The sequence below is a fragment of the Macrotis lagotis genome, chromosome 5 (assembly GCF_037893015.1).
Source record: "Macrotis lagotis isolate mMagLag1 chromosome 5, bilby.v1.9.chrom.fasta, whole genome shotgun sequence".
NCBI classification, from domain to species: Eukaryota; Metazoa; Chordata; class Mammalia; order Peramelemorphia; family Peramelidae; genus Macrotis; species Macrotis lagotis.
In genome coordinates, this window is record NC_133662.1 from 244,087,584 (window position 1) to 244,113,800 (window position 26,217).

The 26,217-nt window shown below is 44.5% G+C and overlaps 1 protein-coding gene across 2 annotated transcripts in view; it reads left to right on the forward strand.

Moving 5' to 3' along the window:
* Positions 1 to 26,217, forward strand: part of SGSM2 (small G protein signaling modulator 2) — a 72,222-nt gene that overhangs the window by 22,469 nt on the left and 23,536 nt on the right. Inside the window, exons 3-13 of one of the 2 annotated variants that reach the window (XM_074189210.1) lie at positions 1,897 to 2,059; positions 2,514 to 2,675; positions 4,427 to 4,494; positions 4,618 to 4,763; positions 5,132 to 5,266; positions 10,845 to 10,969; positions 11,253 to 11,320; positions 11,624 to 11,784; positions 12,036 to 12,171; positions 14,272 to 14,406; positions 22,733 to 22,883. In XM_074189210.1, coding sequence (XP_074045311.1) covers positions 1,897 to 2,059; positions 2,514 to 2,675; positions 4,427 to 4,494; positions 4,618 to 4,763; positions 5,132 to 5,266; positions 10,845 to 10,969; positions 11,253 to 11,320; positions 11,624 to 11,784; positions 12,036 to 12,171; positions 14,272 to 14,406; positions 22,733 to 22,883 — 1,450 coding nt within the window. The remainder of the gene's footprint in view (positions 1 to 1,896; positions 2,060 to 2,513; positions 2,676 to 4,426; positions 4,495 to 4,617; positions 4,764 to 5,131; positions 5,267 to 10,844; positions 10,970 to 11,252; positions 11,321 to 11,623; positions 11,785 to 12,035; positions 12,172 to 14,271; positions 14,407 to 22,732; positions 22,884 to 26,217) is intronic. The other variant, XM_074189211.1, reaches the window with a different exon arrangement.

Sequence of the window (26,217 nt, forward strand, 5' to 3'; positions counted from 1 at the left end):
TTTATTCTGATGCTCAAGACCAGCATAAATTATCTGAACATGGAACGGGGTGGTTCATGAACTCTCTGTCACTGGAATTCTACAAACAGGCCCATGACCTGGATGATGATTAGGGCAAAAATGGATGAGTCAGGAATGATGTAGAGAGCATTTTTAGCCAGATGTAGGTTGGACAACTTGTCCCTGAGATCCCTTCCAATTGTGAGATTCTGAGAAAACCCTTCCCTGCCTCTTTTTTTTTAATTAAATTTTTTCCAATTAATAAGCATTTATTTTCACACCTTCCACCTTCCCTCGCAGAAAAAAATGAAAAGTAAATTAAAGCCTTGTAGTTAATAGGTATAAAAATAAACTCCCATTTTTGCTTTGTCAAAAAATGATGTGATAATTCTACATCTTGAGTTCTTTTTCAGGAGGTGGCATAACTTGTTTCATCATATATCCTTTGGAATCATGACTGATTATTGTACTGATTAGAGTTCTTAGGGCTTTCTTAGCTGTTCATTCTTTCCATGGTGTTGTTATTGTGTAAGTTTTATCACATTAGTATACGTAATTTCTTTAACATTCCCCATTCCCAGAGCAGCTTGGTGGCACAGTGGATAGAGAGCCCTGAAGTCAGGAGGACCTGAGTTCAAATCTGGCCTCAGACACTTAATAATTACCTAGCTGTGTGGCCTTGGGCAAGTCACTTAACCCCACTGCCTTGAAAAGACCTAAAAAAAACATTTCCCATTCCCCAGTGAATGGGCATCCCCTCCTACTGTTCCTCTAGGATGGGCTTGGCTGAAGCCCTTGGTCCTTAGAGGAAGGCAAGAAAGTCTTGGGTAGCTCAGCCAGTCAGCAATTATTTATTAACTGACAACTTTTTTGCCAGTCACTGTGAAAGCAGGGAGAATATAAAGAAAGGCAAGAGCTAGTCCCTGCTTTCCAAGAACTCAGTCTGATGGGGAAGACAGCAAGCAAACAGCTGTGTACAAACAAACTATGCTAAGGGTAAACAGGAGGTAATAATACAGGGAGAATACTGACATTAAGGGAGGTTTTGTTTTTGATCCTGGAAACGATAGGGAGCCACTGGGTTTTATCAAATAGGAGGGTGATTTGGTCTGACTCATACTTTAGGAAAATAAATTTGATAACTGAATAGATGATGGGATGGAGTGGAGAGAGACTTGAGGAAGGGAGACCAACTAAGAGCTATTGCAGTATTCTGGGTGTGGGGTAAAAAGAGTCTGTACCATAGCAGCATTGTCAAAGGAGAAAGTGCCTATACAAGTGATGGGATGAAGCTAAAATTGACAGGACTTGGAAATAGATTGGATTTGGGGTGGTGGGGTGAGAGAGAGTGAAGAAGCAAAGATGACTCCTGGCTTGCAAGCCTGGACAGATGGTGGTGCCTCAAGTCATTGCGAAGTACAAAAGGGTAGAAAATATGGGGGGGGGGATGAGTTCAGATTTGAACATATTGAGTTTAAGATGTATGTATAAGGCATCTTATATTCAAGATATTCAATAGGGAGTTAAAGATGCAAGTTAGAGAAGTTAGGACTGCATAAGAAGAATCGTTGTTGTCCTTGGGTCCTTCATTGTCAAAGATGACAGTGGTGTCATGACATGCATATGAATGGATTTGAGTGAGGAGGTGCTGTGCAAAGTCAGCATCCTCACTTTCTCCTCTGGAGTCATATAGGTTCAGTGGTCAGATATGAATCAGTTTGACTGGATGCGGGGCAATCAGGGTTAAGTGACTTGCTGGTAAATGTGCAAGAATAGAGAGGCAATTGAGTCAGCAAGGAGAATGGCTGCCTCTTCATATGGAACAGCAGTGAAAGAGGAGACAGTGACAGAAGACACTTGAAGAATGTTTTTTGGTCATGTCTCCCTCTTCCCCAGGTGTGGTAGAGACCTGCTTACTTCATCAGCTGAGGCGTCGGGCTGCAGGCTTCCTGCGCAGTGACAAGATGGCTGCCCTCTTCACCAAGGTGGGGAAAACCTGTGTAGTAGCTGGAGAGGTCTGCCGAAAGGTACAGGAGCTACAGCAGCAGGTGGAGAGCAAGTGAGTCCCGACTCCCCATGCCTTTCCCTTGAATTTTCCCTCTCACTTCCCTTCCAGGATGTCAGCTAGTCCCATCTGTTATCTGCCATTCCCCGATAAGGAATATTGTTATTTTTTGCTTCACTGGTACCGGCCAGGACAAAGGTGTAGCATGGTCCAGTGACTGGGACATGGGATTCAGGGCCTGGGTCCAAGTCCCAGCTCTACCACTTAGGCTTAGGTGACCAAAGCCAAGTTCCTTGAAGGTTGGACTTCTAAGGTTCCTATCAGATCTAAATCTTCGTTCCCATCAGCTTCCAATCCATTACCAACCTTGTCTACTGCCAATTCCACTCTCTTGGTCACATCCTCCCATACAGCCTAGACAGTGGGACATGTCCAAGGCCATTCTTCCCAAGAGAGCCTCCTCCAGGCTTGCTCTTGGCCCTGAGTGCTCTCATTTCTCTCCACTCAGAAAGTCAGCAGGCAGTAACCAGGAGACCCTTCGGAGACAGGGTTCAACTGGAGGGAAGCCCTCAACCCTCAGCCCCCAGGCCCTGAGGCACATTTGGGTTCGCACTGCCCTCATTGAGAAGGTGCTAGACAGAGTTGTGCAATATATCGTGGAGAACTGCAGGTGAGTGCTGTCCCCTACTTCCAAACCACTCCACCCCTCCCTGTCCCTGTGATCCCAAGTTTCCATCCAGAAAACCTTCCATGATTAACCACATTTATGCTCTAATTCACCCAAATCCTCGTTCTCCTCATCTCTTTCTTCTCTTCTCCTCCTCCTACTTTTTCTTCTCTTCTCCTCCCCTTCTTTCCCCTCCTCTCCCTCTTCCTCCTCCTCCCCTTCCTCTTCTTCTCCCCATATACTGATAACCATGGATGATGGGGTTGGATCCGTTGAGAACTGGGTCTCCCAAGCATCCATCACAGTACTTTGGTCCCCTTCAGATTCAAAACATCTTGTTGACATATGACAATTAAGAGGAGGTTGTTAGGAGTGTTCTGTATACTCTCTACTTTCTAGCTTCCTTTCGTGTGTGCTTTTTATTATATTCTTTCTCTTAAAGGAAGCTAGGTGGAACAGTGGATAGAATATTGACTCTGGACTCAGAAAGTCTTCTAGTCAAATCCTGCCTCAGTTACTTACTGACTGTGAGACTGAGCTAGTCACTCACTATTCTTTTAGAACCTCATTTTCTCCTCTGTAAAATGCAGTTAATAGCACATACTTTACAGGATTGTTGTTAGGATCAGATGAGATGCCACCTTAAACCATAATATAAAAGGCAATTGTTATGATTATGATCATGACTGAGAGCTAACTTTTTAGTGTAAATAGACAACCAGCAACCATGGACTCGAGAAGTTCTGAGTTCAAGTCCTGCCTCTGATACCTTCATTTTGGATTCTGTGTCCCCAACATTTTTGTTGTTCAGTCACTTCAATCAAATTTGTTTGTTTGTTTATTTATTTATTTTGGTTTTTTGCAAGGCAGTGGGGTTAAGCAGCTTGCCCAAGGCCACACAGCTAGGTAATTATTAAGTGTCTGAGGTCGGATTTGAATTCAGGTCCTTCTGACTCCAGAGCCAGTGCTCTATCCACTGTGCCACCTAGTCTCCCCGCTTCATTCAAATTTGACTCTTCGTGACTGAGGCAAACAGAGTGAACTGACTATTCCAGGATCACACAGCTAGGAAGTATCTGATGCTAGATTTGAACCCAGGGAGATGAGTCTTCATGACTCTAGGTTCAGCCTTCCCTAGTATCACAGCACAACCTCTTAATGGTCTGACCTCTGACACCTCTTGGTTGTGTGCTGCTGGGGCAGGTTTCAGAATTCTCTAGTACAACTCTGTACTGGGCATAGGAAGTTTCCTCCTCGGGAATTTAAGGTTAAAATAAACAAAAAAACCTTCTTTTGAGCACAATGACCTTAGGAGATATGGACTTTGGGTTTTATGATTTCCATTTTCAAACACAGAAACTGAGGCTCAGGGAAACTAAATTACTAGCCTGCTAGAATGTAAGCTCCTTGACCACTGGATTGTTTTGGTGCCTAGCATATTCATAATAGGCATTTAAAAATGTTTGTTAATCAATTGAAGGCAAAGACTTTTCATGTTTGACTCTGTAGCTCCAGGGTGGCCTCTTAAGAGATGCTGTTGATTGATCACTTGCCCTTGTTCAGGTAGTTAGGATGTATCAGAGATGGGATTCGAACTACTCACTTCTTGATTCCTAGTCCCTTCCACTTGCCCCCATTCCATGTTGTCTCTCTGTACCCCACTTTCCCATCTCCCTCCTCAAGTCATTTGCCTCCTTGAGAGAGATTAAGTGGATGATCTAGACTCATTCTTCTCCTTTCTTCTGAATGAATAGTAAATATTATGAGAAGGAAGCACTGCTGGCAGACCCTGTGTTTGGCCCCATCCTTGCCTCTCTCTTAGGTGAGTGGGGAAAGGGGCGGGGTTGGTGTGTCATGACCTCCCCTTTGGCAAGGAGGGATTTGCTTCCCCTGGCCCTGTTCCAAGGAATTATTTTCAGGCTCCTGGCCATCTCTATCCCAACAGTGGGTCCTTGTGCCCTGGAGTACACCAAGCTGAAGACTGCAGACCACTATTGGACAGACCCTTCTGCTGATGAGCTGGTCCAGAGACACCGCATCCGTGGTCCCCATGGCCGTCAGGACTCACCCTCTAAGCGTCCAGCCCTGGGAGTAGGTTTCCTTTCTTCCCACATCCCAAGTCCCTCTCTCCCTATTCCCTCACAGCCAAAGGCCTTCAAAGAGAAGAAGGGATCTCTATCTGCTGAGACTCTTGAGGTGTGGTTCTTCCCACGAGGGAATGGACCCTCTCCCCACTCTAATGCTTTGTTGGAGGGTCATTTCTGAGGCAGAAGCATAGTTTGTGTAAGAGCTGTGGAAACTCCTGGGGTGGGAGTTGGGGAAACACAGAGGTGTCTAGAGTTCAGTGAGTCAGCCAAGGAGGAAAAGCCTCTAGGGATGCTATCAACCCTCCCAGGATGCCCAGGCCAGGGGGATCCAGAGACAAGAGCCTCAGTGTCTAGCACAGCTTCTCTCTCCAGGTCCGGAAGCGCCATTCCAGTGGGAGTGCATCAGAAGATCGGTTTGCAGCCTCAGCTCGTGAATACGTGGAGTCTCTCCATCAGAATTCCCGAACACACCTGCTCTATGGCAAGAACAATGTTCTGGTACAGCCGGTGAGAGAGCCCAGACCCTGATTGCCCACCACAGGGAAGTGGGGGTTTGAGGGCAGCACTAGTTTCTTGACTGGAAGTCACTCGAAAAGGTCCCAATCACCCAAGGGACTGATGCCTTATTTAGCAAGAGGAGATGTACCAGGGACCTGAACAGCCTTAGCTCTCTCAGAATGGCCAGGACCTTGAATGACCTTGTGTTCAGAGTGAGTCACTTGCTACTGCTGGGGGTTGTAGGGGAAGAGATCCTTTTCCCTTCTTTTGGGCTCCTTGATCAAAGCTCAGACCCCAGATAGGCCTGGACAGGTGGATAGGGCTCTGGAGATCATCTTGGCTTTGATCCCCTGTACCCTTCTTGTTCCTGGATCTTGCTCTCCAAGGATCCCACAATCTCTTTTTTGAAAATGTTGTTATTTTTTGTTGATGGCTTTTGCTTTTCTATCACATTCATTTCCAAAAATATTCCTGTCTTGCCCAGTGAACTTTCCCTTAATAATATAAATTTTAAGAGACAAGAGCAATTCAACAAAATGAAGCTATTTAACCATATTTGATAATGTATGCAATATTTCCCACCCAGCATCCCCACATCTTCCACCTCTACAATGAAATGAATAAGGTACATTTTATTAACTCATTTCTGGAGCCAAGAATGGTTATTAAAATTTCCCAAAGGTGTTCCCTTCCCAGGAGACTCAAGCAATGATGAAAGGGAAGGAAGGAGAGACTTCACAAATCTAAAACTAGAAGAATATTATTGGCCATCTGGCTCATTTTCTCATTTTACAGAGGAAGAGACTCTGGACTAAGAGGTTAAGTACCTGCCCAAGGACATTGAATAGGCAGTAAGTGACAGAATCAGAATTTGAACTAGGGCCCTTTGGCTCTAAAATGGACACACTTTCCATTATAGCTCTGGCCCCCACCACGTTGGTCTCCCAGCCTTTGGCAAATGAGAAACCCAGGGAAGCCATCTGCTCAAGTTAATTAAGAACCAGACTACCCAGGCTTACCTAGGAGTAAGTGCCAGTTGGCAGGTTGATATTGGATGGCATGAGAAGTCAAGCAGGCAGGAGGAGACAGAGTTGGGATTTCCTCTAAGCTGCCTGAAGCATGGATCTTGGATTCTTCACCTTCTTCTTCTTTCTGCTGCCCAAGATACTGTGATTCATCCTACCTTCTAGGTCTCTTGGCTAGGTTGGCATCTCTTGTCAGTGTGAACATGAGGGGAAGAGGGAGGAAAATGTACTGAGTGGGTGATACCATCAACCAGTAGAGGTGCCAGTTCGGTCATAGCTGAGGGCTCAGTAAGGACCCCACGTGCCTGGCAACCTTCCTGAGATGGAAGAGAAGACAACCAGACTCACTCAGTCCAAGACTCTCTGCCCCAGAGCCTAGCAGACTATAAGACTTGCTGCCCATGGTCTGGATAAGAGGGCTGACTGATTTTGAGTCTGCTCCCCACCCTACCCCCAAATGTTACTCCCCGATACCAAAGAGAGGGATGCATTTGGAGTCAGAACAAACTCCATGTGACTGGGCAAATCTTATCTCTGAGTCTCAATTTCATAGGGTCATAGGATCATGGATTGAAAGGACCTAGAGGTCATCTGGTCTGCCTTATTTTACAGATGACACTAATTTCCCTCCTCAAGAGAAATTGCTTGGCATAAAAAAAATAGTGATTTTGGAATCAGAAAGACCTGAGGTCAAATCTTACCTTGAGAACATGCTGCTGTGTGATTGCAGACAGTCAAACTCTCTGAAACTCAGTTTCCTCATCTGTAAAATAGGGATAATAGCAATAGCCACTTCACAAAGTTGTGGGGAAGATCAAACATGCATGTAAAAGACTTTGCTATAAAAATGTTATTATTTATTTTTATTTTTATTTTTTTAGTTTTTGCAAGGCAATGGGGTTAAGTGCCTTGCCAAAGGCCACACAGCTAGGTAATTATTAAGTGTCTGAGACCGTATTTGAACCCAGGTACTCCTGACTCCAAGGCTGGTGCTTTATGTACTACACCACCTAGCTGCCCCAAAAATATTATTATCACCTAATTTACTGAGTTGTGAGGAAAGCACTTGGTAAATTGTAATGTCATATGTAAATATGCCTTCTCTTGGCTCTTGCAATGTTTCTTTCATATTTTTTAAACTTTTCTTTGTCCCTAGTAGGTGAACTTTTAAAATTTTATGATGCACATAAACGTGTATATATATATATATATATATATATATATATATAATTTTGCAAAATATCTCTCTCCTCCCTTATGAACCATCAAAACCAATAAAACAAGTCTGAGAGTATATGCAATATTCTATATCTATAGTCCCTCGCCTCTGCAAATAAGGCAGAGAAGTGTGTTTTCCTTATTCTTTTCCAAGAATAAGTTTCTCCATAATTACCCAGCATTCAGTTATATTTTATTGGTTTCTCCATTTAAATTACTCTACTCATTGTGTCTTTTGTTCAACTTACTCTATATTCTGTACTCTCTATCAGTTAGTAGAAGTCTTCTCATATTTCTCTGAATTCTTCAGTCATCTTTTTTTTTAATGTCTCAGTAATATTTCATTACAGCAGTAGGTTGTAGAGGAAAGAGGCGGAGAACTGCATTTCAAATCCCAGCCCCGACACTACTTTTGGGGCCTCAGTTTCCTCAACTGTAAAATGAAAGGGCTGACCTTAGTAATCTTAAAGTTTCCTTCCAGTCCCTTGGTTTGTGGGTCTACTATGCACTGCAAGTGTTAACATTTTCCCACTTCATGGGCATCCACTTTGTTTCCAGTTCTTTGTTATAACAAAATTGTTGTTGCTATGAATATTTTGTTACATGTGGGACCTGCCTTTCTCTCTTGGATCTCCTTAGAGTACATGGGCTCATGTCTCATGATAAAGAACTCAGGGTTGAGTATTTTAATCATTCTTTTAATATCACCTTTTCTCTTTTTGTATGCTACTAAAAATAAGAGCTCATATACATCCTCATACATGGCTACTTAACTGCAAAAATCAAGATCATCTGATGTGAGCTTCTTAAGTCTCCTCTAAAGCTCTCTGTAGCCTTTACAACCCCTCCTCCCTCCTGTTTCAGATGATAATAACTAACATTTCCTACCAGCCTGGCATTGTATGAAGGGATTTACAATTATTATCTCATTTGATCTTTGTAACCCTGAGAAGTTGGAGCTATTATCTCTTTTTTTTATAGATGAAGAAACTGAGGAAAACAAAGTAAGTTAAGCAACTTGTCCAGGGTCATACAGCTAGTGTCTGAAGTTGGATTTGAACTCAAGCCTTCCTGACTCTAGACCCAGAACTCTCTGTCCACTGAGCTACCTAAGTGCCTGAGATGAGATAATCCTTATCCTTGCCTTTCTATCTGTACCCTTCAGTCAGTTAATAAATATTAAGTAAAAATGATGTTCCATTAGATAGGGCTGTAGATACAAAAAAAAAAAGAAGCAATAAACAGTTCTTGATCTCAAGGATTTCACAAACTAATGTGAGAGACAGCAAACAATTCTGTACAAGCAGGATCTATATAGGATAAGTAGAAAATAATTGAAAGGAAAGGCAATAGGATTAGGAGAGGTTGAAGAAGGCTCCCTGTAGAAGATGGGACTTTAGTTGGGATCGAAAGGAAGCCAGGACAGCCAGCAGGTGGCAATGAAGAGGAAGAGGAGTCTTCCAGTCATGGGGGACAGTCAGAGAAAATGACTGGACTAAGATGGAGTGACTTGTTGAGGAATAGCCAGGAGACCTTTGTCACTGAGTCAGGGACTATGTGGAGGGGAGTGAGATGTAAGAAGATTGGAAAGGTAGGAGGCGTTAGGTTGTGAAGGGGCTTGGGATGCCAGGAACTTCTGCATTTGATCTTCGATGCATAGTGGGGTGACATGGTCAAACTTTAGGAAATGGCTTTGTTGGTTGAATAAAGTTGGAGCAGGGAGAGCCCTAGGGCCAGCAGACACACCAGCAGATTATTGCAATAATCTAGTGCACTAAAATAATGTCAGTGTCAGAGGAGAAGAAGGGGAATATTTGAGAGAGATTGCAAGGATAAAATCAGCAGGTGGGGAGGGGGGAATGAGAGATTGTGAGCTCTTGAGAATGACTCCTAGGTTGAGAGACGGAGGAACTGGAAGAATAACCTTGCCCTCAAGAGCAATAGAGAAATTGGTGGATGGGAAGTTTAGGGGAAAAGATAAGTTAGCTTTTGGACATATAGTTTTCAGAAATCTATTGAACATCCAGTTTGGGGTGTCTGAAAGGCAGTGAGAGATTGGGAGAGGTCAGCGGGATGGGAAGATTTGAGAATCATCAGCATAGAGAAGGTAATTAAACCCATGGGAGCTTATGAATTCATCAAATGAAATAGAATTGAAGGAGAAGAGGAAAAAGACCCAGGAGAGAACCCTAAGGAATACCTATAGACAAAGGGCATAAGCTAGGTGAGAATATTCAGCAAAGGAGACTGAATAATAATGAGGAGAGTCAGGAGAGGGTGATACCTTGAAAACCTAGGAAAAAGAGTATTAACAAGAGGGTGATCACAGTCAAAGACTGCAGAGAGGTCAAGGAGATTGAGAAAACTCTGATTAGACAATTTAATAACTTAGCAATGGTAACTTTGCAGAGAGGTTTCATTTGAATGATGAGATCAGACTGGTTCGTAAGAGGCTAAGAAGAGAATGAGAAGAGAGGAAGCAGAGGCACCTATTAAGTTTTCAAGGAGTTTATATCCACAAAGGGCAAAAGAGATATAGGACAATAGAGTGGATAGAAGGATCAAATGGGGATAATGGAAATGTCAGAAGTGGGGGAGCCAATAGAGGTTCAAATTCAGGCTCTGATACTTAATTACTTGTGAGACCTTGAGCAAGTCACTTGACTTGCACTCAGATTCCTTATTTGTCAAATGAGAATATTGAACTACATAATTCTCCTCACTCCAGGGCAGGTGCTTTATCCAGTGTGCCACCTAGCTGCCCCCTACATAATTTTTAAAATCCCAGGTGACTCTATCACCCTATCCCCTCCCATCTCCTCTGGGACCCTGCTCCATCAATCTTTTTCTCATTGTCTACTGATGCTTCTGCTGCTGACTCAACACCCTTCGTTCCCTTTACTCTGAGTTCCCCTCCATCTCTACTTACTGCCTTCCCTTCCTTTCAACTCATTTATTCCTCAGACCCTTTCAATCTGGCTTTGGTCCTTAGCTCTTCAGAAGAGAATCTCTATAGTAAAAGGCATTATCGGGGAGGCTAGGTGGTGTAGTGGATAAAGCACTGGCCTTGGAGTCAGGAGTACCTGGGTTCAAATCCGGTCTCAGACACTTCATAATTACCTAGCTGTGTGGCCTTGGGCAAACCACTTAACCCCATTGCCTTGCAAAAACCTTAAAAAAAAAAAAAAAAAAAAGGCATTATTGACATCCAGCTCAAGGACCAAACCCAATGCCCTTATTTCTGCCCTCATTCTCCTTGTAGTTATATATAGTGATTGACACTGTGGACTCTCCCTTCCCTTTTGATACTCATGTCCTACCTCTTTCTTGGGTTCTCTCCACAGAAGGAAGACATGGAGGCAGTCCCTGGCTACCTTTCTTTACACCAGTCTGCAGAGAGCTTGACCCTGAAGTGGACCCCCAACCAACTCATGAACGGAACTCTGGGAGACTCAGAGCTAGAGAAGAGGTAAGGACTCTAGCTAGTCTCGATACTGATTGGAGAGAGATAGTGACCAGTGGAAAGCGTTTTATACTTTCCAGGGTCCTGATTGCCAAAAGGTTTCCACAATACCAGGTGACTGGGGCTACTAGTCCCAGAATTTGGAGGCTTTAGCAATGGCGGCAGCAGCTGGCTGGTTGAAGTCACTTCTTAGCCTTTGTAGCTAAGTAGGTGTCAATTTGGAAGGACAGAGTGGGTAGGACAAGAGGAGGGCCTCAGAGTCAATAACACACAGTCTATTTTCTTCCAGTGTGTACTGGGACTATGCCCTGATTGTACCCTTCAGCCAGATTGTCTGCATCCACTGCCACCAGCAACGTAAGCCACATCCCTCCCTCTTACCCATAGGCCCAAGAGTAAAGGACCCTTTGCAAATCCAACTGTTTTACAATACAGTATTCACAACTCTTTCCCTCTCCCTCCAGGCCCTCAATTATTAGGTCAAGAGTAGTTGCATCTGGGAGCTGTCAATTTACCTACAGACTTTGCTTTCAAACTTGGACCCCAAGCCCTGGGAACATGACCCAGCTAAGCTGACTAGCCTGTTATTTAGTTCAGAAGGCAGAGTCCCTCTTTTGGGTTTCCTGAGTCTTTTCACACTTTTTCTGTCCATTCTTGCAGAGAATGGTGGAACACTGGTGTTGGTGAGCCAAGATGGTATTCAGAGGCCTCCTCTGCACTTCCCCCAGGGAGGCCACCTCCTGTCCTTCCTGTCTTGCCTAGAGAATGGGCTCCTGCCTCGAGGGCAGCTAGAGCCACCACTGTGGTCCCAGCAGGGAAAGGTATATCACTGTAACCTGGGTGGGCATAGAAGGGAGGCACAGAGAAAGACACAAGGAGGAGAAAGCTTTGTGGTGGGAGATCTTCCTTTTTGCCTCTGCCCAGTTTCCTCCCTTCCTCCCTTCTTTGATGAATTCAGGCCAGAGAAGTTGTGGGGGAGGGATGGGTCCATTCTAGCACCCCAAAGAGGAGACCCAGGGACCAGTTTAAAGTCAGGGGCCACTGACCACCCCATACTACTTTCCTGCCACAGGGGAAGGTCTTCCCCAGGCTGCGAAAGCGGAACAGCACCATGCGATCTATGGATCTGGAGGAGACAGTAATGGATGAAGGGCGGGCCACTGACTATGTGTTCCGAATCATCTACCCGGGCCACAGGCATGAGCACAGTAAGTGTCCCCACTCCTACTCATGGTGGGGAGGAGGAGACAGGCCAAGGGCTTCTCATGTTCTCTTCAGTAGAGCTGGCTAGAATACTGGGCAAGAGATAGGGTGCTTAGACTGGTTCAAAGCCAGGTGGATAGGTTCTGGATACAGCTTTCTAGCCCCACTGGTACTTTGTCCCCCTCTTCCTCTTTCACTTAGCCATCTCTGTTCTATCTTCTACTCTTCAGGTTGCTATTTTAGAACATAGGCACCACAACCAGACAGGCCCCAGGGGTTCATAGGTTTAGAGATGAAAGAGACCTCAGGGAATCACTGAAACTTCTTTTTATAGAGGAGGAAACTGAAGCTCAGAGAGGGATAGAGTGACTTCAAGGGCTAAAGAGTTAATTATTAGCAGGAGCACAATTCTGATTGGTATCCTCCAGTCCAGACTCAGGATTCAAGCAGCCCTTCCCAACTGCATGGGAGACCCTGCAACAGGACTGGAAAGGGAGGCCAAGAATATAGAATTTTCATTCATTCCAATTCCCAGTCTCCTGCAGACCTTGTCTGTGCATTGTTGTTTCCCATCTCTGGTGGTTTCACCCCTCTGTGGGCCAAGGTCAACCTTTCTCTTCCTGTCTCTGTGGTGGCTCAATTGTCAAGGAGACCTTCTCTGATACACCTGGCAAGGACCGGGTGAGCTTGGCCTTTTACTGAACTGGGGCAAATGAGAATGGGAAGAAGGAAGTTGCCACAAGGATTCAAGTCTGGAGGACTTCTGTCTTAACCCCAATCCCTATACCCAGGGGATTATGGGCATACTTTGGGACCCTGAGCAGAGAGAGGCCCTAGGGACTTGAATATTCACTGGTTGGTTCTACTGCTCCAGATATGAGTGGATTTGTTTTCTCATCTAGATCTCCCAGCCTTGCAGATAACCACCTAGAATTTACCATCCCAGATCCTTTGATACTGGTCAGCCCAGCCCATTCACCTCTAGGATCCCTTAGTCCGCTAACTTTCAATTTAGGAGCAAATTCAGAACCACAATAACTCACAGTTCTAGGGTCTATTAAGGTTTACAGGGTCCTCTCCATCTCCCCTCCTCTAATTACAACTTTATGAGATAAGTAGTGGTAGTAATAACAATCACTGTAAGCTTTTACACAATGCTTTAAGGTTTGAAAAGCATTTCAAAACTGATCCTCACTGCAGCTCTGAGAGGTAGGTGCTATTATCCCTATTTAACAAATGAGGGAACTGAGATTGAGGGAGGCTAAGTGATTTGCCCAAGCTTGTAAAGCTAATGAGTATCTGAAGCAGGATTTGAGCTCAAGTCTTTCTGATGCCTTCTGGCACTTTTCCCACAATAGTACAAATAGCATTATCCCCATTTTACGGAAGAGGAAACTGAGGCTTAGAGAGATCACCCAACTAGTGAGTGTTGGCAAAATCTAAACCCAGATTACTGACCCTGAAGTCAAATGTGTTTCCCAAGATGCCATGCTGCTCAAACCCCAAGGCCAAGGTTTTTGGGGGAGGGTGCAGGACAAGAAGATGAGATCTCTTCAGAAAGTACGTTTTGCTTGCCAGCCTGGAATTTAAACTTGGGCAATAGATGCAGTATATAAATTATCCAGATGTCTTTGCTCCTTCTCTATATTTTAGTCCTGTCCCAGAGCTTGGGCCAGGAGTAGCCCTGCTAGAAGAACTGAATGGTAACTGGCAGAGATTGGAGTCACATTGTATTTGTCTGGGGATTTCAGGCCTCCAACCTTCTCTGCTAGTGTAACCCCAACCACTCCCCAGTTGGTGGTGTGATCAGTGTTCTGTCTCCCAGCTAGACTTCCCAGCATGTAGTTCCATGTCTGGCCTGCCCTTATGCCTCCCCACACCCTACATGGTCAAGACTCAGATTTTCTCTTGCATTGTTCCTGGATGAAGAGGGCCACCTCATCAAAGCTGGGCCACCCACAAATAAAGAAAAATAACTCCTTGAGTGAACTCCCTCACATCTCCTCCTCCTCCTCCCCCTCGGTGGGGGTGTGGGAGAACACCATTCCTTGGAGTCCCTCCCTGCCAGGCCCTCACAAGCCTCTCTCACTATTCTCTTTGAGCAGTCACTATTAACTACCACCACTTAGCTGCCAGCCGCGCGGCCTCGGTGGACGATGATGAGGAAGAGGAGGATAGACTACACGCGATGCTGTCAATGATCTGCTCGCGGAACCTCACAGCTCCCAATCTGATGAAAGGTTTTTATCCCGCGTCCCTCCCTGACCTCCCTCCCCCCATACCCTAATTCTCCCCCTCCACTGGGTCCACTGGCCATGACCCGCAGGGACTCATACAACAGTGTTGGCATTACTGGACTCCCTGAGAGTCAGACTGAGAGAGGCTTGAGAGGGAGACGCAATAGAAAGGAAGGAGAGATGGGGCCAACAAGAAGAAATAAGAGAGGTAGAGGGATATCTGCACCAAAGAAGGGGCTGTCTGCCTGGACCTCGAGGAACATGAGCACATAAATCTAGAGCCAAAAGTCCATTATCTTCACTCCCTGGAGCCCCAGGAAGGGAAAGGGTGTGACCACTTGGTTACTTGGGCAGAGGCAGAATTCACAATCCAGTATCAGAACTTCCAAATCAACCATCTATCTATCACATTTTGGGAACCTCATATTGATTTCCAGTCCATGTCTTTGTCTGGGGCAAAGATGACGGAAGCTTCAATTTAGTCCTTTCTTTCATTTCCCCTCTTTCAGTCCATTACTTTTCTGACCCTCACTAACAAGGTAGGTCACCTTGTCCATGGGTCTCATTTGACAGATTATCATTAGCTTTTTCATAGTGCTTTAAGGTTTATAAAGCATTTCAAAACTGGTATCTCAACTGAGGAAAATTGAGAAGGAAACTAAGGCCAACAGAGGTGGAAGTAATTTGTCCAAGAACATTTAGGTAAGATTATAGGAGCATAGATTTAAAGGTGGAAGAGATAGATATTATATAGCTCCAATGCCTCATTTTACAGATAAGGAAACTGAGGCCCTGTGAGGTATCTAACCTATAGAATAATAGATTTCTAACTGAAAGGGACCTCAGAGAACATACAGTTCAATGGCTGAGCAGTAACTAGGGAAGAATTCTCTTAGGGTAGTTCTCTATCACATGAGTAGGTAGTAAGGACCCAGGTATATCTGACAGTCAGAGAGACAGAGTAATGGGGAGCAAGGAATGTATTGGTGTACCTTTTCTTTGTGCTCCTTTATAACACACACACACACACACACACACGTCTTGAAATCACTGAGCTTCTGCCACTGTGGATTTCAGCCCTTCACTAGAGGCTTAGGAATCCTTCACTCATTCAATCTAAATCAATATGCATCTATTATGTTCCTCCTGGGAAGGAGGAGGGAGAACTGGCCTTAAGCCCAGAAGACCTGAGTTCAGACCTGTCTTTGGCATGTACTTAGCTGTGTGACCCTGGGCTAGTCACTTAACCTCCAACCTCTCTGGCAGTCTCTCCTCTAGCAACAGAGAAGGCTATCTGTATTGATAGAGGATATATCTCCCTGGGAGAGCTCCATGCTGATGAAATCACAGGTCGAGTTTAAAAAAATAGCATTGAACCATACATACTAGGGGCTTGGGATACAAAGATAGAAATGAAGCCATCCCTGCCTCAGGGAACTTATGTTCTATATGGAAAGTCTATATATGTAATATATAAGGTACCTTGTATATTCATCCAATAATGTAACATGTGATAAATATGTAATATTGCATACGAGGTCATTGGAACGCACTAGCAGGGGGGCTCAGGAGAGGATTTGTTTAGAAAGTGGCACTTGTGCTGAATCTTATAGGGAATGAGAGATTCTGGAGTGGAGCATGAGGAGGATGGAAGGAAAGAAGGAAGGATTCCTTAGACACATGAACTTTGCTAAATACTTTGCAAATATTTAATCCTCACAACAACCCTAGAAAGCAACTGATATAGTATCCTCATTTTACTGTCAAAGAAATTAAGGCAAAAAGGTTAAATGAAAGGGCAGTTAGGAGGTGCAATGGATAGAGAGCCAGCCCTGGAGTCAGGAGGATCTGAGTTCAAACCAGCCTCAGACACTTAATAATTGCCTAGCTGTGTGACCTTGGGCAAGTCACTCAACCCCATTGCCTTAAATAATTTTTTTTAAAAAAGTTAAATGACTTGGCCAGGACATAGCTAGTAAGCATATGAGACTGGATTTGAACTCAGATCTTTCTGACTTCAATCCTTATTCTGTATCCATTATGTCATATGGGTGCCACTAGGAAAGGTGGTGATGACAGCTAGAGATCGTAGGATCATAGATTAAGACCTTAGATAGGGACTGGCTAGCAACACCCCCCCGCCCAGCTTCATTTGAGGTTTAGATTAAACTACTTGCCCAGGGTCCCACAGTTAGGACTGCTGACTTTCAGGTGGTTCTCTTTCCATGTTGCCACCCTTCCCCTTACTTGGGCCTGATTTCCTTTCCCCACCCAGGGCTCAGTCTGCCTTGGTTGCTCAGTGGGGGATCTCTGGAAATGTTTTTCAACCACCCTCCCCCAACCCTTGTGCCAATTGTTCTATTTTCATTTTCTATCTAGGGGAGTCCAAGCCCTTAATTCCTTCACCCCAGGCCAAGCCTCAGGGTTATGTAGCCTACTTCCTAGGACCAGATCTGTGGCTAAGGTCCCTTGTTAACTGCACTTCACCTATTTTCCCCTCTCTTCTATATATTATTTTTTTTTTTGGAAGACTAGACTTGTGATTCCATTGATGTTAGTAAATCCCCAATGGGGAAATTCATTTTACCAATGCAGATCCTGTTCCTTTATGCCTTTGGCAGTGACCTGAAAACACTAAGAGAGGAGTAAATGACTTGCCCAAGATCACGTAGTTGATATATATCAGATGTAGGACTTAAAGGATCAGAGATCAAAAGATAATGGTTCTACCAGTTTGAAGGATGCCAGAGGCTGTCTAATTAGACTAAGAACTAGTAAGAGGCAGCAAGGTTTTGCAGTGGATAAAACTCAGAACCTGGGGTCAGGAAGTCCTGAGTTCAAATTCAACCTCAGACACTCACTAAGCTATATGACCTTGGGCAAGTCACTTCACCCTGTTTGCCTTTATTTCCTCACCTGTAAAATGGGAATAACAACCCCAAAGTTCCAGGGTTCTTGAGAGGATTCCATGAGATCATAATTGTAAAGTGTTTATCACAGAATCTGGCAATCAGTAGGTGCTGCCAATGTTAGCTATTTTTGAGGGGATTGGGCTGTGCTTTCATGGTACAGGAGATTCCTAGCTAAGGAAACTCCCTCCCACCACACTACCTCTCCCCAGTTCTAATAGGAGCCAAAAAAAGCAGGAAAGCAGAGTCCCATCTCTGATGCTAATTAACCTTTTTATTGGCATTCTGCACAACTTATAAGAATTGGCTCCTGCCTGGACCCTTGGGCAAATTACTTAGCTCTTTGGGTCTCAGTTTCTTCAAATATAAAAATGGGGAGGTTGAACTAGAAAGCTACTAAGGACCCTTCCAGCCTCAGAGCTAAAATCCTGGGACCAGGGCTGGCTTCTATTTCATCCTGGCTGGCTGATCTTGGTTGGGCCAATCCCTCGACCTCTCAGTGCTTTAGGCAACTCTAAGCTGATTAGCTGCAAAGAAGGGGGTGAGCAGAGGGAGAGATCACAGGTCCAGTTCCTCTCTCTGTTCCTTCAGTACCCCCTAGCCTGGTTTCTTTCCTGGTCCTGTGGGCTGACACTTATTTTCAGAGGCTATGTTAGTATTAACTTACCCTCAAGACTGGCTGGTTCTGAAGGATGAAGAAGGCTGAGAGATAGATGGACTAAGTTTGGGGTGTGTAACTTTTTTTTTTTTTTGCCTACTACATGAGTCCCAGGGATCAATTCTGTGGCCAGATAGGTTTTGATTAAGAGACTATAGAGCTTTGCAAAGGACTTAGAAAAGGCTAAGGATTGAGAGATCTTAGGTTCCTTGTCTGAATGCTGGCCTGGATTCTCTTCTTTGAGTTGGGACTTCTAAAGGCTATTTGGGAAAAGGTAGACTTCCCAGTAAGCCCTAGGGGAAACTGGAAGTGTGAGTGGGGGCAGGTTTACATATACCAATCAGTCCAGCTTCTTGGGAATGAGGAGCTGGTAGCTGAGAGCTGAGGTAGGCTAGAAATAGCTGGGCAAGGATTGGCATGAGAGAGCAAGGGTTGGGCTTCCCACATCCCCAGGGTGTTCCCTTCTTCTCATCCACAATGACAACACTGTTGTGTCCTGTTTGCTAGTCTTTGCTTCTGAGTTCTGCAACATACTTGACTTTTGATGCATGTGGATAAAATGGCAGATGTCCAGAACTCTCTTCCCCTTCCCACACTACCCCCCCCCAGCCCTTTCCTCTCCTTCCTCCCTTCCTGCTGACCCAACTCTGAGAGCAGAGATGCTATTCACACTAATTCTAGGCCAGACCAGAAGCCTTTCATTTGGAGTCCTGGGGGCTGTGGGGTTCAATCATCCCTATGGTTTTTGCCTCCAGCTTTTCCTCATCCTTAGAGGAGGAAGTCAAATCTAACCAAGCAAGCTCCCTGACCCCATGATGGCCCTGAGAGTCTAGTCCCTCCTGAACCTGACCTATGTGTAGTGGGTTGATACTGAAATATTCCAAGAAGGGTCATTTACTTGTTGGCTTGCTCAGTTCTCTCCTGTTGAATTAAGGTGAAGAGCATTTTTCCGTGAGACTTTTGTTTAGTGGGATCCACTGCCTGGGCATGACTTTCTCTTTGGTTGGGCATCCATCTTATTCTTTCTCCCCTCCTCCAATCCTCCCCAACCCCACCCTGCCTGTGATCCTGCTTCCTGCTGTCCCACTGGCTGGCTGGTTAGCTGGAGCTCGGCTCTCACCTGGCAAGGGTCTGCTTCCTACTGCAGAGTGCATGAGCTGGCCCTGGCTCTTCCTTTCTCTCTTCCATGGCCACATTCCTCCCCTTTTGCCGCCCCAGCCTCTCTTTTTGGGGTAGAGTTTGCACCCCATCCAACACCCACACCTGATCCCAGAGTTGCAGCTCATTCTCACCAAGTCTGTTCCCTTAATTTCCCTCTTGATGGAGTTGAAGGGCCAGCTATTTCTGGAGCTCCTGGCTGTATAAGGGTCAGTGACCCAGAAAATGGGGCAAGGTTCCAGTGGGGTTGGGAGGCCGTTTTACCATCTCAGCCTCTCCAAGCCTCTCCCACCAAATGCACAGAAATTCAAGACTAGCTCCCTTCCCAACCAGAGATCCACTGAGCTCTAATGTGCTCCCTCTGTGGCTGTTAGAGTGCCATATTACACAACAATAATATAATTAATAATAACAACAATGGTTCACATTTGTACAAAGCTTTAAGGCTTGACTTACAAAGCACTGAAATGTCATTTCATTGTATCTTCTTAATCACACCTGCATAGTTAGTGGCATTACTATCCCCACTTTACAGATGTGGGCAATGAGGCTAAGAGAGGTTCAATGACTTAACCAGCAATCCTATAGCTAAGAAGTGCCTGAATCTCTCATTCCAAGCCAGCCATTGTTCTGTCTAGAATCAGAATTGACAGGGACTGTGGAGGTTAGCTAGTCCAACCCAGATTGGCTAAGATCATTCTCCAATATGGCATCCTTTGCACAATATACTCCAACCTTCACTTGAAGACTTCCACTAATGGGGAGCACCCACTTTCTAGAGTGGGCTAGGCAACTCATAGTCATTGATGGGGTCATCTCTTTCAGCTAAACCCCATCACACAAATCGTTCTTCTCTCTTTCCCTCTCCTCTTTTAGTTTTTGTCACTCTTCTTTTCATCATCCCCCCCCCCTTATTCTCTTTCTTCTCTTTGCTCTTTCTCCTCTAACTTTTGGGCCTATCAATTGTACCCCTTCCCTCCCCCCTCCCCATTACCATCATTTCCTGGCTTAGCCTAGAAGAAAAACTTTGAGGATGAATTATTTCTCAAGCAATGGTTCTGGAGGGAAGACACATCTGCCCAAGTCTGCTCTTTGTTAATCGATTGATAAACATTGGTTAAGTATGTACTATAAGTTCTGGAGGTACAAAAAGAGGCCCAAGACAATCCCTGCCCTCCAGGAATTTATAGTCTAATGGGAGAGACAACCAACAAATTAATATATACAAAGCAAACTAATCAGAGATAAATAAGAAATAATTAGCAGAGGGAAGGCACTGGAATGAAGAGGGTTGAGGAAGGCTTCCTGTAGGAAGTAGGAGTTTATTTGGGATTTAAAGGAAGCCAGGGGTCAGTAATCAGAGCAGAGGATGGAAAGCCTTCCAGCATGGGGACAAGCAGTGTAAATGACAAGAACTAAGAGATGGAGGGTCTTGTTCTTGGAATAGCCAGAAGTCTAGTGTCCCTGGAATGGAGCATTCAGGTCAAGGAATAAAATATAAGAAGACTGGAATGGTAGGAGGGGGCAAAGTTCTGAAACGCTTTGAATGGAACATTTTCCATTTGATCCTGGAGGCAATAGAGAGATTATTGAATAGGAGAGTGCCATGATGGTGAGACCTTTGCTTTAGGAAACTCACATTAGGGACTGAATGGAGAATGGACTAGAGTGGGACAAGACTGAGATGGGCCAACCCATTAGCAGGACAATGCACTAGGCAGGTGGTGAATGGCCATGCTGGGGTGACAGAACTACAGGTATTCCAGTGATCTCAAGAGGGCTTTGCCCATCTGGAGGCTTCCAGATAAGAAATACCAGTAAAACCCAGTCAAACAGTAATTGAGCATTATTCAGTGTCTGTAGTCTCTGTGCTAATAGCTAAAGATACAAAATCGGAAACTACCTGGTCCCTGCCCTCAGGAGGCTTACAATTCTTTTTTTTAAATCTGTTTAAGGCAATGGAATTAAATGACTTGCTCAAGGTCACACAGCTAGGCAATTATTAAGTGTCTGAGATCAGATTTGAACTTGGGTCCTCCTGACTCCAGGGCCAGTGCTCTATCCACTGTATCACCAAGCTGCCCCTGGAGGCTTACATTCTAATGAAGGAGACAACTTCTATTCATTTGCAGAGTATTTCAGAGAGGGGATAGGGACTGGACCTGTGACTGGTATAGGTTGTCCCACATCAGAAAACTCTTTTGATCAATGCAGGCTGGCATCTTCTCTGCATACCTAAGATACCTAGAGGACTGAGAGGTGTGCCCAGGGTCACATAGTCCCCTCAGAGATGGGACTTGAACCAGGTCCTCCTGATTCTTATCCACTTAACATCCTCAGTGCTTCCAAAATATAACATGTATCCAAAGTGAATATGTCACATGGGAGTTAGGGTCCTGTCTGCTGGGATCAGGAGAGGCTTTATGTATGGGGTGGTTGATTATTTATATTTGCATAACAACTACTTCTTACCAGGCCCTGTGCCAATCTCTTTATAAATACTATCTCATTTGATCCTCAGAGCAACCCTGGGAGGGGTACAGCTGATGAAACTGAGGCAAACAGATTTTGGGACTTGCCTAAAGTCACCCAGCTAATCTGAGGTTGGCTATGAACTCCTCTTGACTCCAGACTCGGGGTCCTATCCACCTAGGTGCCTCTGCTAATCAGACAGTGACTCCCAGGGAGTCCCCAAACTTGGATAGAGAGGACTGGCCCTTCCTTTTTGTTCTGACTGTAGAGAACCTGACCTGTGACCTTGGAATTTCCTCCAAAGGGACATGGCCTTGGTTTTTGGACTAAGCTAGGAGTTGGTGGAAAGAACCTTCCTTCTTTAGAGCAGGTTGTAGTAGCAATCCCTTCATCAGAACAGGTAGCCACATGAGCAGCAAAGCCAATGACAAGTGAGGGTAAGGGAAAAGACTTTGAATGCCAGGAAAATAAGAGCTCCCTGGTCTCTTCCTTTCTTCCATTCAATTTTTGTCCAGGAGTTTTAATTTTAGATGAAACCTGCAATTTCATTCCCAATGAGGAAATTACCTCGACTAATGCAGATAATCTCTCGATTTATAGTCTTTGAGAGTTGTATGGGTCACAGAGAAATTAAGTGACTTGCTCAGGGTCACCTGGCAAGTTAATATGTCTCTGAGGCAAGACTTGAACCCAGGTCTTCCTGATTCAAAGGCTGCCTGTCTTAGACTGAGAAGGATAGATAACACATCCTCCAGAGGCCTGGTCAACAGGCAGTCTTTTTAGGATCCAACTATTCCTTTTCTATTCCTCCACCCCCTGGAGAGTAGAACCCAAAGAGATAGGTGGATACTTTTCTGACCTCTCTCTCTGCCAGAGTATTTAATCCTATAAAAAGAACACAAGCAGATGGGCAGTTGGTAAAATAGGAGAGCCTCTGTCTTCACCTTTCCTGCCTCTGGGCCTCTAGGCAGAGACTCCCCCCTCCCCTCCTCTGAGGCCTCCAGTCTTCGGCCAAGGGGTGAATCTGAGCTGCAGCTCCAGGCAGCAAGACTTGGTACAGCCCTATGAAGATGGGCACCATGGGAGGGATGTTGTGCCCATGCCCTGACCATCACTCACTCCCTTGTCCTAGATGCTGGGGACATGATTGAGATGCAAGGCTTTGGGCCAAGCCCACCGGCCTGGCAATTTGAGCCTCCAGTTGGCCGAAGCTCCTGTCTCTCCTGTTCTATTGGAGGTTCAACCTATGACCCACCCAGTTACTGCAACTGTGCCCAGGACAGGTAAGTGATACCCCAATTGGGGGACAACCTCGACCCCAGGTGGGAAACTGAGAAAAACATATTGGGGGTGAGTGGGTAGGTGGGAAATCCTGGAATTTATAATCCTCATCTAAATATCCTTCCATCCGTGTGTCTTCTTAAATGGCTATCTGTGAATTTGTGTGTGTCCCTGAGTGGCTGAGAGTATGTGCCCATTTCTGTCTCATTGTCTTTGTGCTTCTCCCAATGTGACCAGTCAGTGATGAGCACCTACTATGTGCAAAGCATGAGGTAAGACATTGTGCTTCTCACAGGCTTTTTGAAGCGTGCAACTAGCATATAGGAAGCTAATAAACATTTGTAGAATTGAATTGTCTCATTTTGAAATTCAGTAATTTCCATATAAACTTAATAACATCATCAAAGACAAATAGTAGAAACTATAAATACAAAAATATTTACAAGTTGTAAAATGTGTATATAATTGTAATCAAGTAACAAAAATGTATTGTTTTCTTCTCATCTCCTTTTCTCCTGTGGGTTTGGTTTGTTTTCAGTGCAACTTTCTTTTCATAACCTGAAATACACAGAGTACAGTTATTAATTATAAATTGATGATGATATTTGTCTTTCATTCTCAAAGAAGACCCTAACATCAGGGAGGTGATATCATAACAAGTCCATTTGAATGAGGGAGTGCTGTGCTAAGTCCCCAACCTCACTTCCTCCTCTAGAGCCATCTGGATCCAGTGGTCAGATAGGAATGAGAATATCTGGAGATAGCTCTGGATGTGAGGCAATCAGAATTAAGTGACTTGTCCAAGGTCACACAACTCATAAGTGGCAAGTGTTTGAGGCTGGATTCAAACTCCCTTTCTCCTATAAATTAGCAAAAGACTGCTTACCAGGAATCTGGAAATGACTTTGGGTTTTGGGTTGGGTTTATTTGTTTTTGGAATACAAACATTAAAGTCTTTTTTGATAGGTAGGACACATAGGGTTATACAATCACAGAATCTCAGCATTTGAAGAATTATCGGGTCTAATCAATTTTAGAACAAAATTTCCTTCTACAACTTCCCTGGCAAAGCAATCATGGATAGTCTTTGCCTAAAGGGTTCTCTTGAGGAGGAACCCCTTACCATCTCAGGTATTCCATTCTATTTTGGGATGGTTCTAATTGTTAAGAAATTCTCTTGTGAGCAAATCCAGTTTCACTCACCCAGGAACCAGATAGCTATCTGACTTAGGGTTAGCAATTCCTTGTAAATTACTATTTAACTCAATATGAGAATGCTGCGCCCCTTGGCCAGTATATTTCTGAGAATGGTACCTCCCCCCCAAAAAAAACCCCAGATCTATAGCAACTGTGTTGAATATACCAGACATTACGTTTGCTATCAAGATCCTTGTCAGAAGGCTACTCAAAAGAATTTTACCCCAAACAAAAGCAAAATTCTCCACTCTCCTACTTCCTATTCTTGTTTCTGTTATATCTTTCTGCAGAAAAAATATTGCTTTTTACCACCTGTTCTGGCAAAATGAGAAGCAGCATAGGGTAGTGGATAAAGAACGGGCCTCCTAGTCAGGAACATGCAACTAAGATTAGAACATGAAAAGATGGTATCAGTTTGCATTAGTGTAGGACGTTTCTTCTTTCTATCCATCTCCTTGCCATGAGCTCTTTATTCTGCTGAAATCACAGGTCCCATGGAAAAAAATCAGTTACCTCAAACACTACACCCACATCGAGTTTAAATTTGTCTTTCCCATTTCTACTCATTGCTCCTCTAAGATCAGGGTTCACACTCGAATCCCTTCTAATATCTGAAGGCAGTTATCCTCTTCTTACTAAATTTCCTCTTGTACAAATAAAATTTTTTTTTCATTCTGTATCATAGATTTAGAGCTAAAGGAATTTTTAGATCTATTTCTTTTACAAATGAAAAAATAGGCCCAGAGAAATTAAAAAAAAAAAAAACTTGCCCAGGGAATAAGTAACAGAGACAAGTCAAACCCAATTTCTCTGCCTGTAAATTCTGCACTTTTCCCACTACAGCATCATATTTTTTTCTAGTTTTTGTAAAGCAGTGGGATTAAGTGACTTTCCCAAGGTCACACAGCTAGGCAATTATTAAGTGTCTGAGGCTGGATTTGAACTCAGGTCCTGACTCCAGGGCCAGTGCTCTATCTACCACTAGAGCATTATTATACCTGTTTTAGAGATGGAGAAACCAAGGCTTAAAAAGATGATGACTTGCTTGAGGTCACCAAGTGAGTTAGCTAGGGAAGTAGGATGAAGAGTTCCTGACCCCTGGCACAATCTTTACCCCACCACACCCACTAGTGTCTCCGTGTTTGTCTCCATGTTTACTTTCTTATGGATGTGGATGTGTCTGTGTATGATTCCCGTCTACTCCTCTATTTGTGTTTCCCTGTGCCTCTGATGATAATTCTCCAACCATATTCAACCAGAAGAGATAAGGTACGGTTGCCATACCCAGGAGATCCCAAGGTAACATATTCATGGACCCGTGACTTGACTGCCCTTGGCAAGATCTCTAGAAATGTCAAATCTTTCTATATTGAGCTTTGGGATTATTGATTAGAATCCCATTCTGCTCTCCTGTAGCCCCTGCTGGATCTCCCTTTGTCCCTTCAAGCACAACCTGAGCCCAAGTTCAAGGCCAAGAACCCCAGACGGGAACAGTGCCTAGAATACAGTTCGCAGCATAGAATATATGCTTAATAAATCCTTACTGACTGATGGAGCCACTCTTTGTCCAAGGGTGCCCTCCACTGGTGACAAGGCCATGAAGATTAACTTGGGAAAGATTAAACATGGTCTCCTTGCCTACCTTCCCAAATCTAGAACTAGAAGAGCAGAAGTCAGAATCCCTGGGTCTCAAGAAAATTAAAAAAAGGAGATCTGGGAGGTCCTGAACCCCAATGGAGCACCAAGGGAGAGAAGCTCTTAGACTAGCCCTCCCTCACCTAGCAAGGTGAGCAACAGGAGTCTACGTCTTGATTTCCCAGAACTGATCTGTCAGGGCTGAAAGATACCTTAGATATTTAGTCCATCCCTCACCTTTTACAGAGAAGCTAAATGCCAGATAAACAACATATTCAAAGTCATCCAATAAGGAGATCAAAAAAGTAGAAGAAGCTGAGAGAAGTGGGTAACCCAGGGTGACTGACCCCAACCACACAGAGCTCAAGTGCTGCTCTCCACAGCTACAGAACACAGGACTTGAACTCATACTTACAGGGCTCCTCAGTCTCTCTCAGATGAGGAGGAGGGCATTTTTCCAGCTGCAGCAGCAGGTCTCAGGGTCTTGTCCTGCCTATTTCCATT